At 37.7% G+C, this 22568-nt stretch overlaps 1 protein-coding gene across 17 annotated transcripts in view; it reads left to right on the plus strand.

Moving 5' to 3' along the window:
- The window catches only part of TENM3 (teneurin transmembrane protein 3), a 641819-nt gene that overhangs the window by 559982 nt on the left and 59269 nt on the right, over positions 1 to 22568 (plus strand). For 12 of the 17 annotated variants that reach the window (XM_052779556.1, XM_052779554.1, XM_052779572.1 and 9 more), the window contains 4 exons: positions 11110 to 11136; positions 12730 to 12747; positions 13670 to 13816; positions 21632 to 21848. In XM_052779556.1, coding sequence (XP_052635516.1) covers positions 11110 to 11136; positions 12730 to 12747; positions 13670 to 13816; positions 21632 to 21848 — 409 coding nt within the window. The remainder of the gene's footprint in view (positions 1 to 11109; positions 11137 to 12729; positions 12748 to 13669; positions 13817 to 21631; positions 21849 to 22568) is intronic. The other 5 variants (XM_052779579.1, XM_052779651.1, XM_052779613.1 and 2 more) reach the window with 2 other exon arrangements.

Consider the following 22568-nt stretch of genomic DNA (forward strand, 5'->3'; position numbering starts at 1 on the left):
AGCTTGGCAGATGAAGAGTCAAATTGCCTTTCTCTCACCTGCCCTAGAGTAGGTAGTAGCTCTTTCTGAGCAATGAATTTCAGAACACAAGGGACATCAGAATGTTTCTATATACAAACCAGTTTTTTATTGTCACCCTCCATTTGTAACCCAGGCATTTTATGCTACTTACAACTCAACTTGGTAGCAGAATATTTATGTAATTTGTGCTACACCTGTGAAAGACTGCCACTCTCCCTTTGTAGGTCTAAAAATAAACAATTATATCCTTCTTATTTCTAAAAGTCATTAACCATTTAGCTGCAATAGTGTGAAGTATTTTAGAAATGCAGATGTATTTGTGTGTTGCAGCTATTAGCTGAAAGTCGCATGAAGTGCAACAGCCTAAATTTACAACTTCTTTGGGAAAGAAATATTCCAAAGAAGTTGTAAATTGTAAGGGCAATGCACTTTATTCACTTTTTGGGAAAGGAATAGCCCATCAGATCTCTAGCTGGATGCACAAAATGGGGTAGATATGGATGCATTAATCACAGAGGCGCTAACTGGAACATGTACTGAATCATCTAAATCCATAACTCATTTGATCAAATAGATTATGGTATTTTTGTGAAGCATGAATGCCGTTTAAATAGTAAAAATGTTTTGCACCTCAACTAACAATTTTTATGTATTTCTAAATATTGCCTATCTGTCCAGTCTCATTTTCAGTTAGCCCACTGTTTGTATTGTTAGTTGACGTGTTAAAGGGTAGAAAGAAGGAAAAAACAAACCTGTCTCCTTAATTAAAACAAGGTAGTCCTTAGTTTTATTCCTCTCTAACATCTTTTAAACCCTAGATTGCTGCTTGAGTTATGCTGATTTTTATGTATTCTTCAAGATACTCAAATGGGAATTTGGTGAAAGGAAATTCTAACTGATCTGAACTTCCAGAAACTGTTGGGGTTTTTTTTATTTCTGTGCTTCAGGACATTGAGAAGCAAAATCATAGGTGATTGCAAAGGTTTGCTTTTTGTTGTTGTTCAGAAAAAATGTAGACATCTGCTTACATGGGTTAAGCATTAGCGTTTCCCTAAGGCTGAGGATGGAATTGGGAAATAATATACATACATGTTTTATATACTTTTGATTTGTGTGAGAGAACAGAATAGACTAAATAAAGCAGGTTTTTTTTCTTTTTTGAAGCAATGTGTATAGTAAGGTGGGCAAGATTGTTTTGACTAATGTGGTAAACCTGATGTGTGTTGCTGATATACACTGTTCCATTATGCATCTCTGGCACAGGGTAGCTCCAACTTCAATACCACACCTGATGTGGGCCACACTTGTGAGTCATTGCCTGTTCTCTGACCACACACACACACACTTCCAAAGATTTATATCAAAGATGTTGAGCAGATAGCTACATGCTCAGTGTTGTGATGAAATGAATCTAATAAGAATTAACAAAACACAAGATTCATTGCTATTGTTTAACATCTTACAGGTTTGAACTAAATACTGGCAATGTGTGTTTCAAATACTAAACAATTTAAGGCATCTAAATTGCTTACTGTCTTTTCCCTCCTGAGAATTGTAATGTTTTACCATTTCCGGCTTCTCGATGAGAACAGGTTAAATCAACAGTTTTCTGCAAAGCTATGGAAAATCACCTGTCAATTGTTTATTTGGTCTGGGAGTGACATTCATGGGTCTAAGGTGAATATCCATATATTATTTTGTGAAGCTCAACCTGCATCTCAATGTGATGATGACTGCATGTGCACAGCTGGTGCCCAGGTGATAGCCTGGATGAAAATTTGCTCTGTAATTAAGTTTTCATAACACAGTTGTGCTAAAATATGTTTTTGTTTCTTTTCTGTCCTGGCTTGCAATGAGTTCAGTGACCCTCTCCAGTCTGAGTAGTTGTTTTGTGAGATTGGAACAGATATTATTTCAGAAAGTCTATTATTTTTTGTGATATAACTCGCTTGTACCATGAGTAAATTAAGTAACTGTAATAGGAAGCCCATAAATATGAATGCTTTTCCAGCTGCTTTTCCATTAAGCTCTGTTAGCTGAACAAAATTAGTAAATAATTATGTTGGTGGGGAATCTGCTATTTCCATGTGCTGTGTAACATCTCAGTTTTACAATGCAGCTTAATTTTTTCTATAGACCAAATTAGTTTTAGAGTAATCTAAATTGCAAATTGGCCAATTTGCATTAAAACTATGCCTTCTTGTTCAGATTTGTCAACACCTCTTTTTTAAAGTCTTTAACATTAAGCATGGGTGGGTAAGACCATCTGTTTATGGAGCTTGCCTGCAGCACCATTACTTAACACATGAGACAGGTTACAGCTGTTTAATTGTTATCGTGTTGAACGATTATCTTTCAGTCCAAAATTAATATTTATCTATGTATGTGTGGAAAGCATGTTGTTAAACATAAGTGATCTAAATGTGGATTAATGTCATTAAGCATTCATCTTAATCCCTCAGGACAGCTAAAGTTAGCATCGTGGTACTTCCATGCTACTTTTGAGTGCTGCGTGAGGCTACTTTACCTGGTACACAGAACTGAAATTTAAATCCAGTGGTGGTCCGCTGTAGAAGTGTACAGCTTGTAATGTGTTTATATTCCAGTGAGAATTGGGATCTAATTGGTTTATCTTCTAAGAATTTCCCCTAAACTTTAGTTGAGAAAAAAATAACAAGGGACAGTGAAGCATTTTTTTAACCTTTTTCTTTGCATGAAAAGACACTAACATGATATTCAAACCAATCAAACCAAAAATAAATTTTCTTCAGCAAGAAATTTCTTGTTTCAGCTATTTTAGCTGTAAAAACAGGAAAGTCATCTGGTTTAGATATTCAGAATTATAAAAACAATAAATAACATCTAGAGCACACTCCCATAAGTGTATTTCTGTTAGTACAGACTCTGTCCTGGTGACTGATTAAAGTCGTTTTCTGACTAGGGACAAACATGAAGGCATTTGTGTGCTGGTTTTCTATGTGACCGTGAGCAGTGGAAGCTCAGAAGTACTGCTAGTGTTGAGGAATGCTAAGAAGTAATCTCCTCCACTAAGTTATATGGTCTGCACCTGCTCTCTTCAACACGTGTTTAGCTTAGAGCTCCTTATAATACAGATTTCAGATATGACTACAGGAGAATGACACTTTATCTCTTTATAAGATCAGAGAGCAAGTCAAGGCAAATGTGTTCCTCCTGTTAATCAAAGGAAGTGCTTATAGAAAGCTTGATATGGCTATATATCATTACACTATATATTTTTGAAGTATGGGCTTGACAGAGTAAGTCATGGACCAGTTTGAGGGCTTGATTGGTCTTCTCCACATTTGCAGGTTAGAGGGAGAGCAGCATGGATAACCAGTATTAGGATGACCACCATCATTTTAGTACTGATGCTACGTTGCTAAGCATGGTTTACTTTTCTCTGAAGTTTAAATTACTGAGAATATTCACATTTCTTAGTGTTTTAATGTGTCAGGTATTTAATGTACCTTAATGCATTCATGCCAAGAATTCTTCATAAATTTTAAGATTCTTTTGAGATTTTAAAATTTTGATCAGAAGGAAATTTTTGTCCTTCAAATTAGAATAATTACTTCTGTATGAATATATTCTGTAATTATCAAAATTCCTAAATTTATGTTTTTCCTTAGTTTTGAGTTCATGGAATTATACCTCAGGACAAATTTCGTCTTAAAAATAAGATTGTATCTGAATGAAGGTATGACCTTTGACATTCAAAGAGTTTATTCTCAGATAAAATCAACCAAAGATTCAAAACCAATTATATCAAATATCAATTAGTTCACCACAACATTGAGAGTAAAATCATACTTTCAAAACACCTGACTACATTGGAGTTAGGATTTCACCACAATTTTTATACCTGTTCCCTCAATACAAAAACTCCATGAAAAAGAGATTACTATTTTATCACCCAGAGGACTGATAACCACAGTTTAACATGACTTCATGAAATTTAGAACAAATATGTTTTTGATCTTTCCTGTGCCTAAAGGGCATGTTATTAATTTGCCAGGCCAAGCCTTGAATATCCAAAATATTTGTATGTTTGGTAACTATAAAAATATTCAATTACCACGTAAATTTAAGATAGTGCATGCATATCTGAAGCTGTGAAAAAAGTAAACTATTGGTCAGGCCTTAACATGTTTCAAAACCAAGTATCTCAAGTACAAATTACCTGTTAGCATACTTTAAATTGCTAATTGGTTGATTTGCATTTAAATCAGGACCACACCCCAAGTTCAAGTTAGGCACATTTTCAGAAAACAGCAGAATCCTCTGAGATGTGAAGAATTTTAAAGCAGGCTGCAAAGCTTACTTGAGCTGAAGTGGCCATAAAGTAAGTGGTTTTGTTCATTGTATAGTTGCATGCTGGTCAGACACATTCTGAAAGTACTTCCAGTCAGGAAGAAAGGTGGAAACAGTAGTGCTTCCCGTCCCATTCCATCCCCAATACGTTTTCAAGCCAAATTTATCTTTCATGCAGTTCTTAATGTAAGCGTCAGGTTTTACTGGCATCTGAGACAGGTCTTCGCGAGTTTGTCAGAGGTCTTAGCCCGTACATGTGGGACAGTTTTAAATCCTTAATGGCGTATACCCTTTCTTCTAAATCCTCTTCCAGCTGAATAGACGTTAAATAGGGAACAACACTGCTCATGAGCTTAGGAGCAGTCCCAAAGTTCCTATGTCTACTATATCCTTAACAGCAACTGAACCTTTTGTTCTAAGATACATGTGGCTTTCCAGTAATAATGATAAGAAATCTTACTTTATAGTAAAATTGGGATGGACTCCAGAACAAAAAAATCTAAAGAGTAGTGGGCTGATGCACCTTTGTACATAAAGACCCATAAATGGTTGCTGCAAAGAACGGTTGCAGTTTTGGCAAGGGATAAATTGCAGTGAATTCAGGTCTCTCTGCAAATGTATGCAGTAGATATCTCTGCTGCAGGTCTACGTAAACATTGGAGAAGAGTGCAGAAATGATGAAGAAGGTATGATTTCAGGGTGAAGATTATGTTTTGGCCTATGTAGGGAGGAAAACAAAGAAAATTGCCTGAAACTATTATTCCATCCATGTGTTCTCCTTTACAAGAAGGGCAAGATGGGAATTTAGGAGTAAAAAAGTATCAAAAGGGAAGAGTGTTTGTAATCCTCTTCTATTGGCAGCACTGCTCTGAACATATGGTATGTCTAAGACAAGGTTCTTATAAACTCAGAGAAAGGATGACGACCATGAGCTGCTTACAGTGGAAGAACATGTGCTTTCAGTACTGTTCAGTGATGAATAGAGAGAATTACATTTGCAAATGATACTAAAGCCTGCTGCCCCCAAGCACTTTGGAAGACAGGACAAGAATTTAAAATTATGTTAACAAATAGCACAGGCTATGCAGAAAAATAAGGTGCAGTGCAACAAATGCTGGGTTCTGCGCTTAAGTAAGAATAATCAACTGCACAAATTCAAGTTAGGAAGCGGCTCGCAAGGCAGAAGAGACTCGGAAAAGGCTGTAATGGATGATGAATTTGACATGAGTGAACTGCTCTGAAGACAGGCTAGAACAGTGGCTTTAAAATTTTATTAATTCTGGACTCCTGTAAGTTTTCTGGTAGAGGTATGGAGCTCCTCAGAAATTGCATATGGATGCATGGCTTTTTTTAGTTAGTCTTTGAGAGTAAAAGCAGTTGCTTAAAGGAATTGGTATACTATTCCCTAAGTCTGCTGTGGGTAGAATAAGAAATACTGGGTTTAAATATCACAAGGGATATTTGGTTTTTTACATTCAAAAGATCTAATTGTCAGGGTAGTTGAACTGTGGCTGGGTGGAAATGAGAGGAACTTAAAGGTGATCTGTTAGCCAGGTCAAGAGAAGTAAAGCAGCACGGACCGAGTCTTGAATAGGTTAGAGGGGTCAGACCAGAGCTGTCAACTCTGAGTTTTGTACCAGTTTCCCCAAAACAAGCACAAAAACCTGTTTACACAAACTGCATTCTTCCTAAAGCTTCAAGGAAACTCTTAGAGTTTCTCTTCTGTTGGCAAGTGTCTGTGAAACCACTGATAAAGTGTGTGCCTCATCCCCTGCTACTGCTCAGCTGTGCAGGGAGTAAGAAATAATGTTCATAACACTTTGCTAGCACAAATGGCAGAAGCGTAGGTGGTTCATCTAAGCTTCCTTGTTGCTCACCATGAAAAAAATGTAATGCCACAGAATGGAATCTCTTTTTTTTCCCTTCCTTTTTTCCAGTTTACTTTATGTGCATAGGACTTGAGGACTTTCAAATGCCCAAAAAACATGTTAAAAGAACTTCAGTAAAGTTGCAAAAACAAGAACATTAAATTTCGGAAGCCACAAGAGAACACTTTTGTGTATCATTATATCATATAACAGAAGATACAACTTATATTAATTGTAGCATATACATATCATTGTAGTAGAAAAATAAAAGGATATCTTTAACTACTTTTCCCTCTTCACCTGACATACCTGATTTAAGAACGTTGCAAGGCTGTGAAGGGCTGTTGCATGCAAAAACTCCACTGCATTTGTGCCAGAGACTGGTACACAGGGTGATCTCCTAGTAAAAAAATATTTGGAAGAACTGGATTTCACCCTTGCTTCTACCATGTATTTTCTGTTTGTTGCTCACAAAGGCAAGCTTTAAAGTAGTGTCCTCTGACTGTTCTTCATTTTCTGGGGCTTGCCTTGCTTGTCTGTGAACAAGCTGGTTCGTGTATGAAATCCTATATAATTCTAAGTATTCTGGAAAATCACATCTTAGGTGTTTGCAGCCAAGTGGATGGAGACTTCTCACTTTAATCTTTCTATGCCTTAGTTACTCACTGGTAAAATGAGATAAGAATACATGCTGTGTTCATACCAGTAGTGTGAAGATACTATACTAAATCATTTTGACTTATGGAGGAAGATGATAGAAAAGTCTATAAGAAAACAGTTACTTCTCTGTTTAGGTTAGCATGGGGTGCCTGCTACTAGGGCATCAGCCATTTGTTGTTCATGAAAGAATGCGTGCTGAATGAGGACTGTCAGCTCTGTACATTGCTGGAGGAAGAAGGATATAAAAATTGCACAGGTAGCCATAAATCCGGCATTGCCTAAATTTTGGGTGTTTGACTTGGCCACTCTCACGATATTCTTGTAATGGGGGGGGGGGGTGTTTGTCATATGGATTGTAAACAAAGTTTTATACAACTATTAAAAATTAATGAAAACATTAAGCGAAGATATTAAAACTTTCTAACTCTAAACAAATAGATAAATGTATAGAAAGCTTAAGGTAAACAGTATACTATCAACATACCATAGTTTGCTTACAGTCAGTTTTTCTGCCAAGAAATTAAGATGGCATTTTCACTTGTTATCTCCTTATATGACACTTGGTGCAAGGTTATGTAGAAGTGTAAACAGGACTGATGCAAGATGTGTTGTTCACATCTTCCTGTAGAAGATCTGTGTCTGAGAGCATGAAGTTTGTGTCAGTGGTGGAGATACGTATGCGATTGTTAGCCAGTGAATGGGGATTGCTATACTGAGTTGTGGGAGATGAGGAGAGCAAGCAAAACAGAGCTTCCTCAGAGAGGAGCAGAACAGAATTCTTCATTGTTGCTGCATACTGAAATTATTTCTTCATCATCTTTTTTTTTTTGTCTTGCCCCCTTTGTCTGTCTTTTCTCTTTCTAATTTCTCCTTTCTGTTTTAGAGGGAGAGGCTGTAGCACAGTAAGGAAGGGAGAAAACTAATAGCGGAGAGGAGGCAAGGGTTCGGCTCACACTTTCAAGGTGTAGGAAGCAAAAAAACTTAAAAGTAGTTTTTAATTTAGGCAGCACTTGATCGACATGGCTTTGGTCACATTCTTTTGTATTTTTGCTTCACATCTGGTGGTGCTATGAGGTCAAATTCTGCTCTTACAGCAAGGTAACCCATGACTTGTGGAGCTGTTGAGTTGACATTGTAATGGGACTATATATATGCTACAAAAACTATGTGGCATGTTGTAGTCTAGTGTACAGATTACAAAGATTATGATGGATGAAGATGTCTGGTGGAGGATAATAATGCAAACTAATAGAAATATAAATTTGCTGAACAGTATTTAGAAGCATTTCACTATTGTAATCCTTTATGACAGAATAATCAGAACAAAGCAGTGTTATAAGTACCAATTAAGGAACATCAAAACAATGGGCATGTCACTCATGCTGGTTTAAGCAGGAGCTGATGGGGATAAATGGATTTAATATTTACTTTTATTCTGTGGCTATTCTGTCGTACCTGGAGGAAGTAGCATATGAATAATCTAAGGAAGACACTGACTTACATCTCCGATAGGAAACTAATGGGAGACATTAAATTAAAAAAAAAAAAGTCAGGGTTCTGAGTGGTTATGAAATATGCTATATTAAATGTGAATTTGCCTGATCGTTATCAGTTCTTTGTAAAATACATTTATCTGCCACATATTTATATAAATAGCCACACACATTGATAACATCATTTATATTTTATGTTGTATGAATTTTGAATGCCACTTACATCTTCTTGGATGTTGACTATCCTAGAAAATGTACAAATTTTATATCTTCATTTTTGTTTTTCTTCATTCCATTTGGAGCTATACGAAGTCCCTCTACTCCTGGAAATAATAGGAACATTTTAAATTTCACAGTCTTAAACCCTGGAAGAAAACACTTGTTGGTATATCATGTGGTCTATAATTAGACTTTTTAAGAACTTAACATAATCCACGTGTGCTAGGTGTTTAAATATCTTGCCAAGGAGCACCTGCAGAGATCCCCCATCCTACTGAAGTGCTTCAAATCCCACCTAGAATTCTCTATACAGAGGGGGAAAGGCTTGTATTTTGTACTTCCACACAAAGCTGAGTTCATTCCTGTTTCAGTTGCAGTGCTGTGATGAGGAAGACAGCACAGCTAGTTCAACTTCACTGCAAAGTTATACTATTTTTGGTCATTCATTTTCTGCTTTTTGATTCTTCTAGGATGCTGCATGTTAACCAAAATAGTTTCTAACATTGTCTTTAATGTCAACTGACCATGAGTAAAAGGATGCTGGAGGGTAGAACTTGTTTTTCGAGCATTATAGTTTTATGGTCTGGAACTGACTTCTTGTAAGACTACTGGATACAAGAAATCTTAAAGAGCATTTTCTTAATCCTTTTTTTTTTTAAATGCAGATTGGATTTCTGAAAGGAAATAGCATGTGGCGGCCTGGGATTGCAGGGACTATTTTCAGTTGCCTCGGAGGGTTTTTTTGTGTTCTGTTTTGTTACCTATCCCTATATTTGTAGAGGCATTTAATGTTTCACTGGTGGACAGATGCATTCCCCAGACAGATGTAATTGCTTTCATTTTATGAAATAAAGCTTGATTTTTTTCCTCCACGCATACTACACCGTGTTCTAAGAGCAGCTGTGTAGGAGTAAGGGGAATTACATTGGATGAGTAAGAGAAGAATTTGATCCACCCTGAAATGCAGCTGTATCACTTTTCTTCTTGTTTGTGGTTAATGTGAAAAGCGACTTAGTTTGTTGCTGCTGTTCTAAATGTTCTGTAACTGATGTTTTCATCTTCTTTCTTTGTCTCCCTTTAACCTTACCGTTATAGGAAAAAAAAAAAAACAAACCCCCCCCCCCCAAAAACCCCCTACTGTGAAGTGGACACCTGACAGTTTCTTTGAGAGAGAGGGACTAGAAAGTTCCCACCTCTTAGTCGTAGCAGTGACTGTGGCTTCTGTGAGACTACGTATCTCATCACCTCCCTCCTTGGCCTCGGGAAAAGGTTTTTCCCATTCATCCAAATGGGAGGAAAGGCCATGGTTGGAAATGCCTTTCTTAACCATCCAATACACAAAGTTGAGGGATAATAGCAAGTGACAAGAGTACTTGCCAGACAGGGGCCATCATCCAGTGGGGGTTTAGTAAAGGTCAAATTTTGAAAGTAAGAGAGCCCATGAGGGCTCTGTTGAGAGACCTTGTCCACAGCAAAAACAAGTGATTGAAACCAACATTGTTGACTCAGCTTGGTGTGTCCCCACTGCAGTGGTCTGTAATATCCCATCACCTTATGTGTAGGTGGCTGGGTTTGGTAACTGCGATGGACCTGTCCTACATGGTTTTGCTACACGACATTAACCCCTTTAACACAACTGCAGCTGATGTCTGTTTCCTGAAAGCAAGGAGGGAACATATAACCCATCTCTGCTGTTTCATGTATTAAAAGTAGTGCCTTCTGCTTTAAATCCATCTTGTACTCTGTCTGTCATTCATCCATCTGCCTCCTCAAATTTTTTGTGAAGTTTTAAGTGTCATAACTTAGGAAGAAAAAGTCTTGCTATTCTTGGATATACCATGTTATTTGTTTTTATACATGTAAAACCTAAGTTTAATTTTCACTCATTTTTCCAAATTAAATGGATCACCACGCTACTAACCCCACTACGCCCTGTTCCACCCCATATATGTGATCTAACTTGTTTTACGTACTTGGTGTGTGTGCTCGGAAGAATGACTGTGGATGAATTGAAGCAGAAGAAAACTATTCCTCCTAAAAATCCTGTTAATCCAATTGGAATTAAGATAGCGTGCTGGTTATGCTGTCAGAGTCATACATGACCTGCAAATCAAAGATCTTCCAGTACGGTCAGTGTTTCAAAGCTCATAAGCTAAGTAATTACTCTTACATGGTGTTGAAAATTGAATTTTTTAACTAGCTTTGATTTTGGTTTTGTTATATGTAAAAATCAAAGCATGTATGGAGAAGTCAGAAGGAAAACATAGTCTCAGAAAGGTAGCATCTCTTTCTTCTGCAGGCCTCCTTTCTAAAATAGTTTCATTGAACATGACAGTGTTTGCTGAAAAAAGAATTTCTTGCATTTTTAAAAGCTTGGAAATACATTTTCATTTTGTAATGTAAGACCTCTCATGTCAGGTGCACCTGCTTGATTTGCATGTGAATTCTGAACAATTCTCGTTTTATGTGACACTTCTGAAATGTCTGTCTGTTTTTTTTTCTTTTTAATTCTCAAGCTCACTATTTGGATAAGATAGTGAAAGGTACTGTATATTTGCTCTTTGATGACATGCCTATACCTACATGTACTTTTTTGATATGAATATATAGTTACAAACGCACTAGTCTGGGCAAAAGAATCTTCTCTTACATACATTCCATGGATTATAGATTTAACTCATATGACTTTCAACTCATCTCAAATTAAAAATTAAATCTTGCTTATGTTATAGAATAACATTTTATCAGTAATTATACATTTATATACAAACTGTATACATGTATTAGATTTTGTTTGAACCAAAAACTGAAGATAGTATTCATTTGCTGTTTGGTGCTTTTTCTTTGTTAGTTTTGTTGTTGGATCTCTACCTACAAAACTCTAAATGTTTAGGAAACAAAGCAAAGCAATACTCTTGTCACAGAACAAGTGTCATTAGTTCTAAAGAACAGATAAATTATAGATATGTGTGTTTATATATAGACAGATCAATAGACTACCCCAGGCTTTTAAGCTTTTGTTTATCTGAATGTAGAAAATCTATAGGAAATTATGACTTGGATTTTGTATGAAGCTAGAAAAAGCTTGTATACTCTATGCAACGTTTTCAATTAAAAGGTTCAAGGATGCAAAAGCCTAACATGAAACAGCAAAGATTCTTGTATCTTCAGTTATGGTGAAAAATTGATTTAGAAAAATGTTTAAAATATTCCTACCCCTCTTTCCCTGAGTATCTTTCTCTATTCCTTATTTGTGTTTTTTTCATTAGAATATGGCAATATTCATGGCAATATCCAGGCTTTCACACAATAAGTCTTGAGTGTACCCAGTTGACTCCTAAAACGCTCTGTCAGTATTGAAATTAAATATGTAAGTCTTCCATATATTAAACAGAAGAAAGATTAGGAAAAAAATAGCTCTCAGTACGTCAACAAATACTATTAGCAGCTACAGTCTGAAAGAATAAGAATAGCAAGACTTAGTCTCACCCTGGCATGATGGCACAATATCCGTAACTGTCCATCACCATCCTTCCTCACAAAAGGTTTTCCTGATTCTCTGCCTTCTAAGAGTAATTTGACAAGAGTTAAGGACCATTTATAACTTTTTTTTCTGGGAATGCCTGTAATTTGGAGCTACATGGTTGAAAGGAGTCAGTAAATTTGAAAGTCTTTAGAAGAAAAAAAGAGACTACTCCTTCTGAAAGACTGTTCTAAGCTCAACTAAGCTTAACCAAAATGGGTCAGTAGATAAGTTCACGAAGATAGTAGTTCTACAAAGTGAAGAAGCGTTTAGCCACTTACTTAGGTTTTTTGGATAAAAGTTTACAGAAAATTGTTGTGTCCAAAAATATCTGGTTTCTAGCCACCTTCTCATAAGATACTTAGTGCCATATCTGTACTTGCTTCTGTCAGTGTCTTATCATAGTCATAGATAAGGAACGCCAAAATCTACATATTTATAGTGTTGTCATCCTCATACAGCTCATGTTGGCTGCATGCCAGATTTCATCACTAGGAAGTGACAGATACTGTTTTTTTTAATGCAATGTTAGACTGAAAACAATTATCGATTTTGGATATATTAAATTATTTTAATTGTTTCCCAAATTTTCCCTCCTTGGCCATAAAAGCAGACAAGATAGGATATAAAGGTAACAGCACAAAAGCCTTAGGGAGATTGTCACAAAAAATCACTCTCTGCTATCTGTCTTGAAGCACGTCACTACCGTGTTTTTGTTCAGTCTATCAATGTTTTATTGTGGTCCTTATGGTATTTCATTTTGTCCGTCCTAAGTAATCAAATACGCACAGCTATTACATTTAGTTGGAAATCCTGTTGGTCCTGTCCCATCCGTATGCAGCCTGAATCCTAATGTTTGTTAGAATAGATGCTAAGCTGCTTCACTATTTCCTGGGCTTTGCTTATTCTGTGAAAAGGAATGTATTTTTGGCATAAAGTATAGTCATTAAAACTGGCCTATACTTTGTGCAATTATTTAACGCACTGTAATTTCACATGAATATACGGCAACTCTGAGACCGGATAAAGTTAATGTTCTCTTTTATTACGTGCCTAAAATCATACCCATTTTCCTACTTAAGAATTTGGAGGGATTTGTTCATAGTAACAGGGAGCTTAAACATTTGTGCCAGTAAGTAACCAATACTGCATAGAGCAAATAATGATCTATTCTATGAGCACAGAAAAATGTATCATTTTACACAGCTATGTTTGCACTATGCACTCATCTCTTGTTACTTTGCCAAAAAAAAATAAATTAAAAAACAAACTTAATTTTGTCTGGCCTGCAGGTATTTAGAGGATTGGTGCATTTATTTCCTGCCTGTACAGGTAAGTGGTGTCTCAAGTGTCAGGCCAATCAAAGATGCCACTTTGTTAAGAATTACGTTCCCCAGGTAATGTTGCTGTTCCACTCCATGTGCAATTACAGTATTTGTGCTGTTCTTAAGGCCTGTTCCCAGTAAGTGTCCCTTGTTTGTATTTTTTTTTCTTTTTATATAATCGCAATATTTAAATCACTTGTGATTTTTCTTCTTTGTCTGTTTCAACAGAGGGCTGCCCTGGCTTGTGCAACAGCAATGGGAGGTGCACGCTGGACCAAAATGGCTGGCACTGCGTCTGCCAGCCAGGATGGAGGGGAGCAGGCTGTGACGTAGCCATGGAAACTCTCTGCACTGACAGTAAGGACAACGAAGGAGGTAAGATATACCAACTGGATCTTTAAAACTGGGGAGAACTTGTTGAGGAACGGAGATTTTACAGTCAGGTGATTAAATACTGCCATGAGAACCATACACGCATTTTACTAGCTCTTATGCCTGTAAGAATACAGGTATTCAGTGTTTTTATATGGTGTATCAGCAAAGCCTTACAAGCTGCTTATGACAGGTGAGCTATGTACTTGGAAAATGATGGGTGTCACCTTAGTTTCCCTGCAATGTTCTTTTATACTGGAATAAAACATAGTCTCAACGCAGTGAACTGTAGTGGAGGGGAAAAAAATGAAAGGAGTTCAAATTTGCAGTGACCTCACAAGGAAATTATCCCAAGAGAAAAGGCCAAACAGGGAGTTTACATTTTGACCTATGATACTATTGCTGGAAACAATCGGTTGCCCAGCCTACAGAGATCTTATCCCTCCATAGCCTGTGAACGCTCAGATAACTGACAGGATGCTCCCAGAAGTCTTTTTTTTTTTTTTGGCTTGCTTTTCTGCAGTCTGTCATTCAGGTGACAGGTAACAATCTGCAGCGAGATGCAGGCAGGACTGTTGACTTAAGGAATCAATCAGCAATCATCGTTGTACGGTAGGGAAGGTGGAGTGCCTGTGACTTTGGCATGACTCCAGAATCACGCAAAAAACCACACAAAAACAAGATTAAATGTGAATGCAGTCAAATATTAGATCAGCATAATGGTTTTATTGTCTGTCTGTCTTCCACTTCTCTCATCAACTCTTTCTGTTTAACACCTTCAGATTCAGAGCAGAGATAAGAAACTCCATTAGGGCCTCTGGATGATGATAAAGTCATCTGTAACTTTGTGTTTCAGCTTTAGACTGCGTATGCCTTTGCCATTGCTGGTTGACTGTTTGCTCTTATATCCGGACTGCAGTTGGGATGTTAGACATCACAAACTATAAATAACAGCAGCATTTACTTCCCGAGGAAAATAAATAACACTGTTAAAACAGTGCTGCTGTTTATTGCTTTACACGTCATTTGATTTGTCATCCTTTGTTATGTATTTTATATTTTGAGTTAGTTTTGCACATTTAGGGGCCTAAAGAACCTGACACAATCTGGTATATGCAGTCTGGGCTAGTGTGAAGCTGAATTTCTGCATGTAGGAAGGGAGCAAGAGGAATGATTAGCAATGGCATTTCCATGCAGAGATGTGCTGTTTGGGGATCTAAGTTCAGGTGGCCTGGGGGATTATGAACATAAGGAAGAAAGAGAAACCTGCAAGCATGAGAAGAGACAAAGTAAGGAGGAGGAGAAACTAGGTTAGAGCATAAACAACTTGGAGGAAAAAAATATATCATGTAGGGAAAAAAAGTTGAAAGCCCAGTGATAGACTAAAACAGATTCAGTAAACTTTAAACATAATAGAAGGATGTGATGTCAGAGGGAGAGTCAAAAGCAGATAATGGAGCAGTGGGAGGAAGAGGAGCAAGGTGAACAGGAATGCACGTAAACGTAAGAAGGGAAAAGAAGATGCTCCTTCAGAATGAAAACAGTAATAGCTGTTTGTGAGTGTCCTGGTTTCGGCTGGAATAAAGTTAATTTTCTTTCTAGTAGCTGGTATAGTCCTGTGTGTTGTATTTAGGATGAGAATAATGTTGCTAATACACTGATGTTTTAATTGTTGCTAAGCAGTGCTTAGACTAAGTCAAGGGCTTTTCAACTTTTCATACCGCCCTGCCAGCGGGGGCTGGGAGTGCACAAGAAACTGGAAGGGCACACAGCCAGGACAGCTGACCCAAACGAGCCAAAGGGGTATTCCATACCGTATGACGTCATGCCCAGTATATAAACTGGGGGGAGTTTGCCAGGGGACACCGCCGCTCGGAGACTGGCTGGGCATCGGTCAGCGGGTGGTGAGCAATTGTATTGTGCATCACTTGTTTTATATAGTCTATTCTTTTTTCCCTTCCTTTTCTGTCCTACTAAACTGTCTTTATCTCAACCCACGAGTTTAACTTCCACCGCCCCCGATTCTGTCCCCCATCCTACTGCGGGGGAGAGTGAGTAAGCGCCTGTGTGGTGCTTAATTGTTGGCTGAGGTTAAACCATGACATTGAGGAAAAGGGGAAAAGGAATGAGGAATTGGAGCAGAAGGATCTAACAGGATGACTTAAAGTTCAAGAAGAAAGGACAATATTGCGAAAAAAAAACCCACCAACCTCTAATGCTGGCATTTTGATGATTTTTTTCTCCCAATTTTTTTTATTATTTCCTTTACAGACATTATGCAGCTATGTATGAGGAAGGGATTGGCCAAACAGTTGTTTTGCCATGATTGGCCTATATAATGCTATTTTTTACTGGCATTTTGCTTTCAGTGGACCTTATTTTAATTTATATGCTTCAGTACAGAGTATATTCACTTTAGTCTTTGACTAGTAGCTGAGGAAAAGGGTTAAAATACAGCAATTAAATTAAAAACTGGAAGCGTACCAAACAAAACTGGGAGAAGAAAGTGTTCTTTCCCAGAAACCCACCTGGAAAGAGAAGCAGCGTTTCTTCTGTTTCCAAGAGTACCTGCAACCAGCCCACTAATCTCTCGAGCAAGCCATTCAAATTCCAGACGGCTACAAGGAATGGCACAAGGATGCCTCTGCTGTATTTATTTATTGTGGGTGATTAGGTTATCTGAGCACTTACGCTGAATTTATACCATGACTGCAGGTATTGTGATTTACATTGCACTAGGCTCAGTGGTTATATAGTTAAAGCTGTCATGGCTGTGAGCTAATTGATATGCTGTGGTTAATGTTTATGTTTCATCCTACACTGGATAAAATATATTTTATATATTAATATGAGTATAATTCATTAATAACAGTGTCTGCTGTTCCTTTGATTCTTAGCTCTTTCTGGGAGTGATTGTTCAAACTCTGTGAACATGAGCATCCCAAGGACCTCAATGGGAATATTCTCCATAGGAAATGCTAATGACATCAAGGCATACTTGATCATTTTCCCTTCTAGATACTATTGACATATGATAGGATGATTATTATTCATCTTCCTTTTAATACAGATTTCTAAGAGTCTTACAGACCATTTCCTTTCTTTTTAAGGATCACTCTGTTTTTCCATGTGTTTGATTTGGATAATAAAATACAGAATTTTCTTTACATTTTAGGAACCCACAAGGAATGTGTGTGCAACAAGCAGACCTTAGGCTGAATTAAACTCCTAATGACTTTGTGGGGAGAGGGGAAGTCAGAGTCGTCTGTGGGTGGAATAAGCCTAACTTCTTTACTTGGGAAAAAATGTGTCACTATTATACTTTACAAAGTGGGCCATGTTTTGTCATCACTGTAGAAAGAATAAGCCATTTATTCTTTAGTTTAGGTAGGTCTTTACTGAACAGATTCCTTTGTTGAGTTTGCTTTTAATTAGCTCCTATCCAATTATTAAGAGTAGTTACAGGTTTCCACCAGCAGGATTTAAGGGATTATTAATATTCATTTATTACTAAAATGAAAGCAAATACTGTAATAAAACAAAGCATACTTAGCACTACTGTATTTTTGTAATTCTTTGCCTAGGCTACTAGAGACTGCTCCTGATAAGCATTGTCACAAGGTAGTACAAATTCAGCCTAAAGATTACCTAAACCAGGGCCTCTTCTCTGATAGTGGCTAATAGCAAATGCTTAGCAAAAGAATATAATAGGACAAATGTGAACTTATATTTTCTTTGGTGTACTAGCAGGCTGCTAATTAAAGTAGGAAATTACTGCTACAGAATGTTTTGAATGTCAGAAAGGTTACTAAGTACAAAGATAATCCAAGCTCAGGAAAGTTCAGGAAGTTTGTACATGAATTAGGACTGATACAATGGCGTGTTCATGTTCTCTGGTTCATGCTCCAACACTTCCCATTATTCTTCAGCTTTTTGTTTGCATCTATGCTTGCAGGGGAGTGCTGGATTGATATATCCATAGCACTTATCCACGGTGACTCCAGGATTTCTTTCTGGAGTGACAGCTCATTTAGAGCCCAACACTTTATATTTTAGGCTTTTTCACTCTAGCAGGAGCGTTGAATTTGAGTACACTATAGGTATGCTTATAGAGATACTCCGGTAGTAACATTGGACAAGGTCCTTGTGCACTGCTCAGGAATAAATCAAGGGCTATTTCTGCTTTTGCTGCTTTTCTGACCAGCTGCTACTACAGGCAGTCATTTTTGGTGTCTATAATTGATTCCATTCATTGCAGCCTGTTGTAAAATTGAGCTATGTGAGGATAACTGAGGTTTGTTTATACAGTTTTCTGGCCTTTCCAGTCTTTTGCCTTAGTGTGCCACAGTCACCGAAACTGTCCTGGTGGGATGGCCAGCATCAGAGTTCCAAAACTGTATTCTTCCTATCTAGACAGAGAATTTCACTTCATGGAGATTTTTTGTTGCCTAAATATATAATGAACTTACTTACCAAGAGTGTGATTTATGTAGGTCCTTGGCCACGATCTCCCCTTGACATGGGCAGTACTTGTGCCCTGGACTTTTTTTGTTCCCCGGTTTTTCTTCCTTCCAGCAGTTAAATATGTACCCTTTAAATTCCATTCAAAAGCAAACACGCCCACTGATACATCTTATTTTTTAGACATCTATAAGTGTGGGAATCCTCTGTCTTGACTGGTCTCATTTAATGTTTTGGGGGTTTTATTAGTCTCTCCAAGTAAGCAATCTTATCACCAGACCATGCTCCATTACAGTTCTGTGCATTTTGCAACAAAGGGAAAAGTAACATTAGTCAAGATTTTTACAGCTAGTCTTCAGCTTTTGAGGAAGAAAACAATAATGTAGTCATTATGTCTTCTGTATATAGAAGAACCACTCGCATCTAGAACAAAAAAATACAAAATAGCCTTCTGAGACTGATAATGATTGTCCAGCTGGCTGTAGGAGTTTCTATTTTCTTTATAATTTCACTATCATATTTGAGTGATATAACTGATAAGCCAGTGTTGATCGAAGTCTCATATTTTTCAGGCTAAACAAAATTCATCAATAATTTTGCAGAGCCATTTCAGAAAGGAAATTTTGCTCTGCAGTAGAGTATTCAGCTTAGTAGTACTAGATAGCTCTAGCCACATAAGTACAGAGAAAGAATGAAAAATGTTTTCTCCAGTTATAAGGAGCCAGATTCATAACCATCCGTCACTCGCCTGGGCAAGTTGCTGATAAACTTCACAGAAAAATAACAAACAGCATATCCCTGTATCTTGGCTGGTGAAAATGAGATTCTTTCTCTGATTGATGTTAGCGGAGAGGCTTGTAAAAATGCATTTCCAGCTGATTAGTTCAGAAGGTGTCAATCTCATGCAGTTTTATGACCTGCAGACTATACTCCAGATGTACATTTGCTTTTTATAAACTAACAAAGATGAATGATGAAATTTGAGCATTTCTTTGGCAACTGCACCAGATACTGCCTGGGAGACCATACAGAGTTATAAAAACCTAAAACTATGCTTTTAACCATCAGTACCGCCAGCTTTGACGCTGATCCAGGCTTCTGGAGTTAAAACCAGCAAGGGAGGTCAGTACTTCGGATAAGAAAGGGTTTCATATTGTACAAGAATGAGACTAGAAAATTACAAGAGTCACAGCCTATTTGAGGTTGGAAAGGCCTCTGGAAATCATCTAGTCCCACCTCCCGCTCAAAGCAGGGTCAACTAGAGCAGGTTGCTCAGGGCCATGTCCAGTTGGGTTTTCAGTATCTCCAAGGGTGGAGACTCCACAACTTCCCTGGGCAACCTGTCCGACCACTTTCACAGTAAAAAAAGTTTTTCTGATGTTTAGACAGAATTTCCTGTGTTTCAGTCTGTGCCTGTTGTCTCTTGTCCTTTCGCTGGGCGCCACTGGAAGGTGGTCTTTTTTACACCCTCCCATTAGGTATCTGTACACTTTGATCAGATTCCTGCCCTGAGCCGTCTCTTCTCCAGGCTAAACAGTCTCAGCTCTCTCAGCCTTTCCTCATAGGAGAGAAGTGTCAAGCCCTTAACCATCTTCATGGCCTTTCACTGAGCTTTCTCTAGTATGTCCATGTCTCTCTTGTACTGGAAAGCCCAGCCTGCTTACAGTGCTCCAGGTGTGGCCTCTCCAGCGCTGAGTAGAGGGGAAGGATCGCCTCCCTCGACCTGCTGGCAATGCTCCTCCTAATGCAGCCCGGGATGTCCTTGGCACCTTCTTTACTGCAGGGGCATGTTGCTGGCTCATGTTGAATTTGGTGTCCACCAGGACTCCCAAGGTTTTCTCCACAAAGCTGCCTTGCAGCCAGTTGTCCCCCCAACACGTACTGGTGCATGGGATTGTTCCTCCCCAGCTGCAGGGCTTCACACTTCTCTTTGTTGAACTGCATGAGGTTCCTGTCAGCCCATTTCTCCAGCCTGTCGAGGTCTGTCTGGATGGCAGCAGGACCCTCTGGTGTATCCTCATCCCAGGAAAAATCAATGTTCTTTCTTTTCTCTTAAAAAAGTTTAAACTTTGATATACTTAATGATGACTTTTTCATCCTTTTTATTTTCCCTGAACTGACTTCAATGTCAGCTGAGTTAAATAAGAATTTTAGATGTGCAAAAGAATAGAAATCCCAGTCCTTTACTATTTTGCCAGTCCTCTAACTGATCCACATAACACAGCAATCCTTAGAGGAATACCTTTAGAAGATCTCTGTTTACTTACACTCTTTCAACATATGATTGAACAAAAATGGATGATATTTTTCCCTTCAGAAAGAAGTTTTACTCTAAAGCTAGATTCTTTTGTGAGAGAAACAGTCATGGGCTTCCTCCGAGTGCTGCGTTGGTATATTTTTCAGTTTAGTGCAACAAGCAAGCTCCCTCTCTAATCTAGATGGAATAATAAAATGTTTCAGCTATTTCAGTCTTGCTGTTCTTTTGGGGAAACAATTATCAGCTATGTGATACTATATTACATTCATCTAGAAATTTTCTGTAGCTGACATTTCCAGGCTCATTTTCCTTACGACTTTACTTACAGCAAATTAGTAGTTATCAATTTGATCTTGATTTTAATTTTTCACCAAATTAGATTTCCGGGGATGTGACAGATCTAATGCTCATTATATGTGAATATTTCAGCACATAAGCATAAAAGCACCCATGTGTTTAAATCTTGTTTATACTGGCCAGCATTCCTCATCAGTTTATTCAGAATAAAATCTAAATGTTAAATACAGATTTTGTTCTCTCATACATTTTCATGCAAAATAGTTGTGGAAATTGCCTTTGCCACTAGCAACAAAATCTTTCTGCCAGAGTATAAAGGAATCCACCTTGATAAATGTTGTGAAATATTTAAAGCTACTTGCAGCATAGATATGCTAAAAAACTTCAGGAAAACAGCTGAGTGGGAGTTACTTGTTTCTTTTCTTTAGCAAGCCAAATAACTGCAGATAAAAGCTACTTAGACCCACCTAAAATGTTTAATATTTATAAGTTAACAGTGTATGCAGAGCCTGAGTGCCTTCATTTTCTGTTTTGTTCAGTGTGTTTTTAGAAAAGTATCAAATAAATAGGTTTAATTTATATGCAATACTGACTGTATTCCATTTGCATGGATTTCCATGGGAGTTTGAGAACTCAGTGGAAACAAACTCTCTTTCCTTAATTGAAAGTGAATTCATTAAAATCTTAATTATTGGTATTCTTTCATACTACATAATTTTTTTAATCTGTCTGCTGGCTTGCTCATTCACATGCAAAGGGGCAGGAGGAAAAGTTTGTTCATTTGTGTGAATTTCTGCCAACAGATGGGCTAGTTGACTGTATGGATCCTGACTGCTGTTTGCAGAGTTCTTGCCAAAACCAGCCTTATTGTCGTGGACTACCTGATCCCCAAGATATTATCAGCCAAAGTCAACAGTCACCATCTCAGCAAGCTGCCAAAGCATTTTATGACCGAATCAGTTTTCTCATCGGAGCAGACAGCACTCATGTCATACCTGGGGGAAGTCCTTTTAATAAGAGGTGAGCATGACTTATCATTTGCTCATGAATACAAAAGAAATTGAAGAGTGCGTGAGATTCACATTTAGGAGAGGATCCACTGTGACTGCAAATTTCATGGCATGGACTTTCAACAGAAACCTTTTCTCTTAATATATCAAATCGCATATTTTGTCTCATTTCCTGCAATATTCAAATTGCCAGTGCCAGTAGGTTACAGAAGGTGCTTGCCATGCTTAGTACCTGTATTCTAACAGGGCACTTCATTAATGATTAAATAAATCTGTATTTAACCAGTTGATTTGGGCTAGCACAGTTGGAAATACATCAAAGCAATGAAAACACTTCAGAAGGAAAAGCAAAGCTGCACTTTTTAAACTGAGCTCACTAAATAATATAAATTATGAATTAATGTAATAGAACTGTTAAGTGCACGACAGTATAATTGCATAAACTATTTGACTGGTGCTCCATGAAGCAGTAATGACCTGAAAATAAACCAGTAACAGGAAGCAGGTGTCTGGGATCTCACTGAGTGAAGGAAGATGATTTACCCTGGAACTACTGCGTTTGCAGTAATTTAACAGCTTTAATGTGTTTGGGCACAGCAGTTGATTAAAACTTGTTGCACAAATGTTCCTTATTGCTCTTTTAAATTTTGTACTTCATAGTCCCTGCAGTTTTACAGATTGCTTTGATACTAATTGAAACGTACATTGTTCTTTAAGAGTCTGCCAGAGG

Source organism: Harpia harpyja, chromosome 2, assembly GCF_026419915.1.
Source record: "Harpia harpyja isolate bHarHar1 chromosome 2, bHarHar1 primary haplotype, whole genome shotgun sequence".
Lineage (NCBI taxonomy): Eukaryota > Metazoa > Chordata > Aves > Accipitriformes > Accipitridae > Harpia > Harpia harpyja.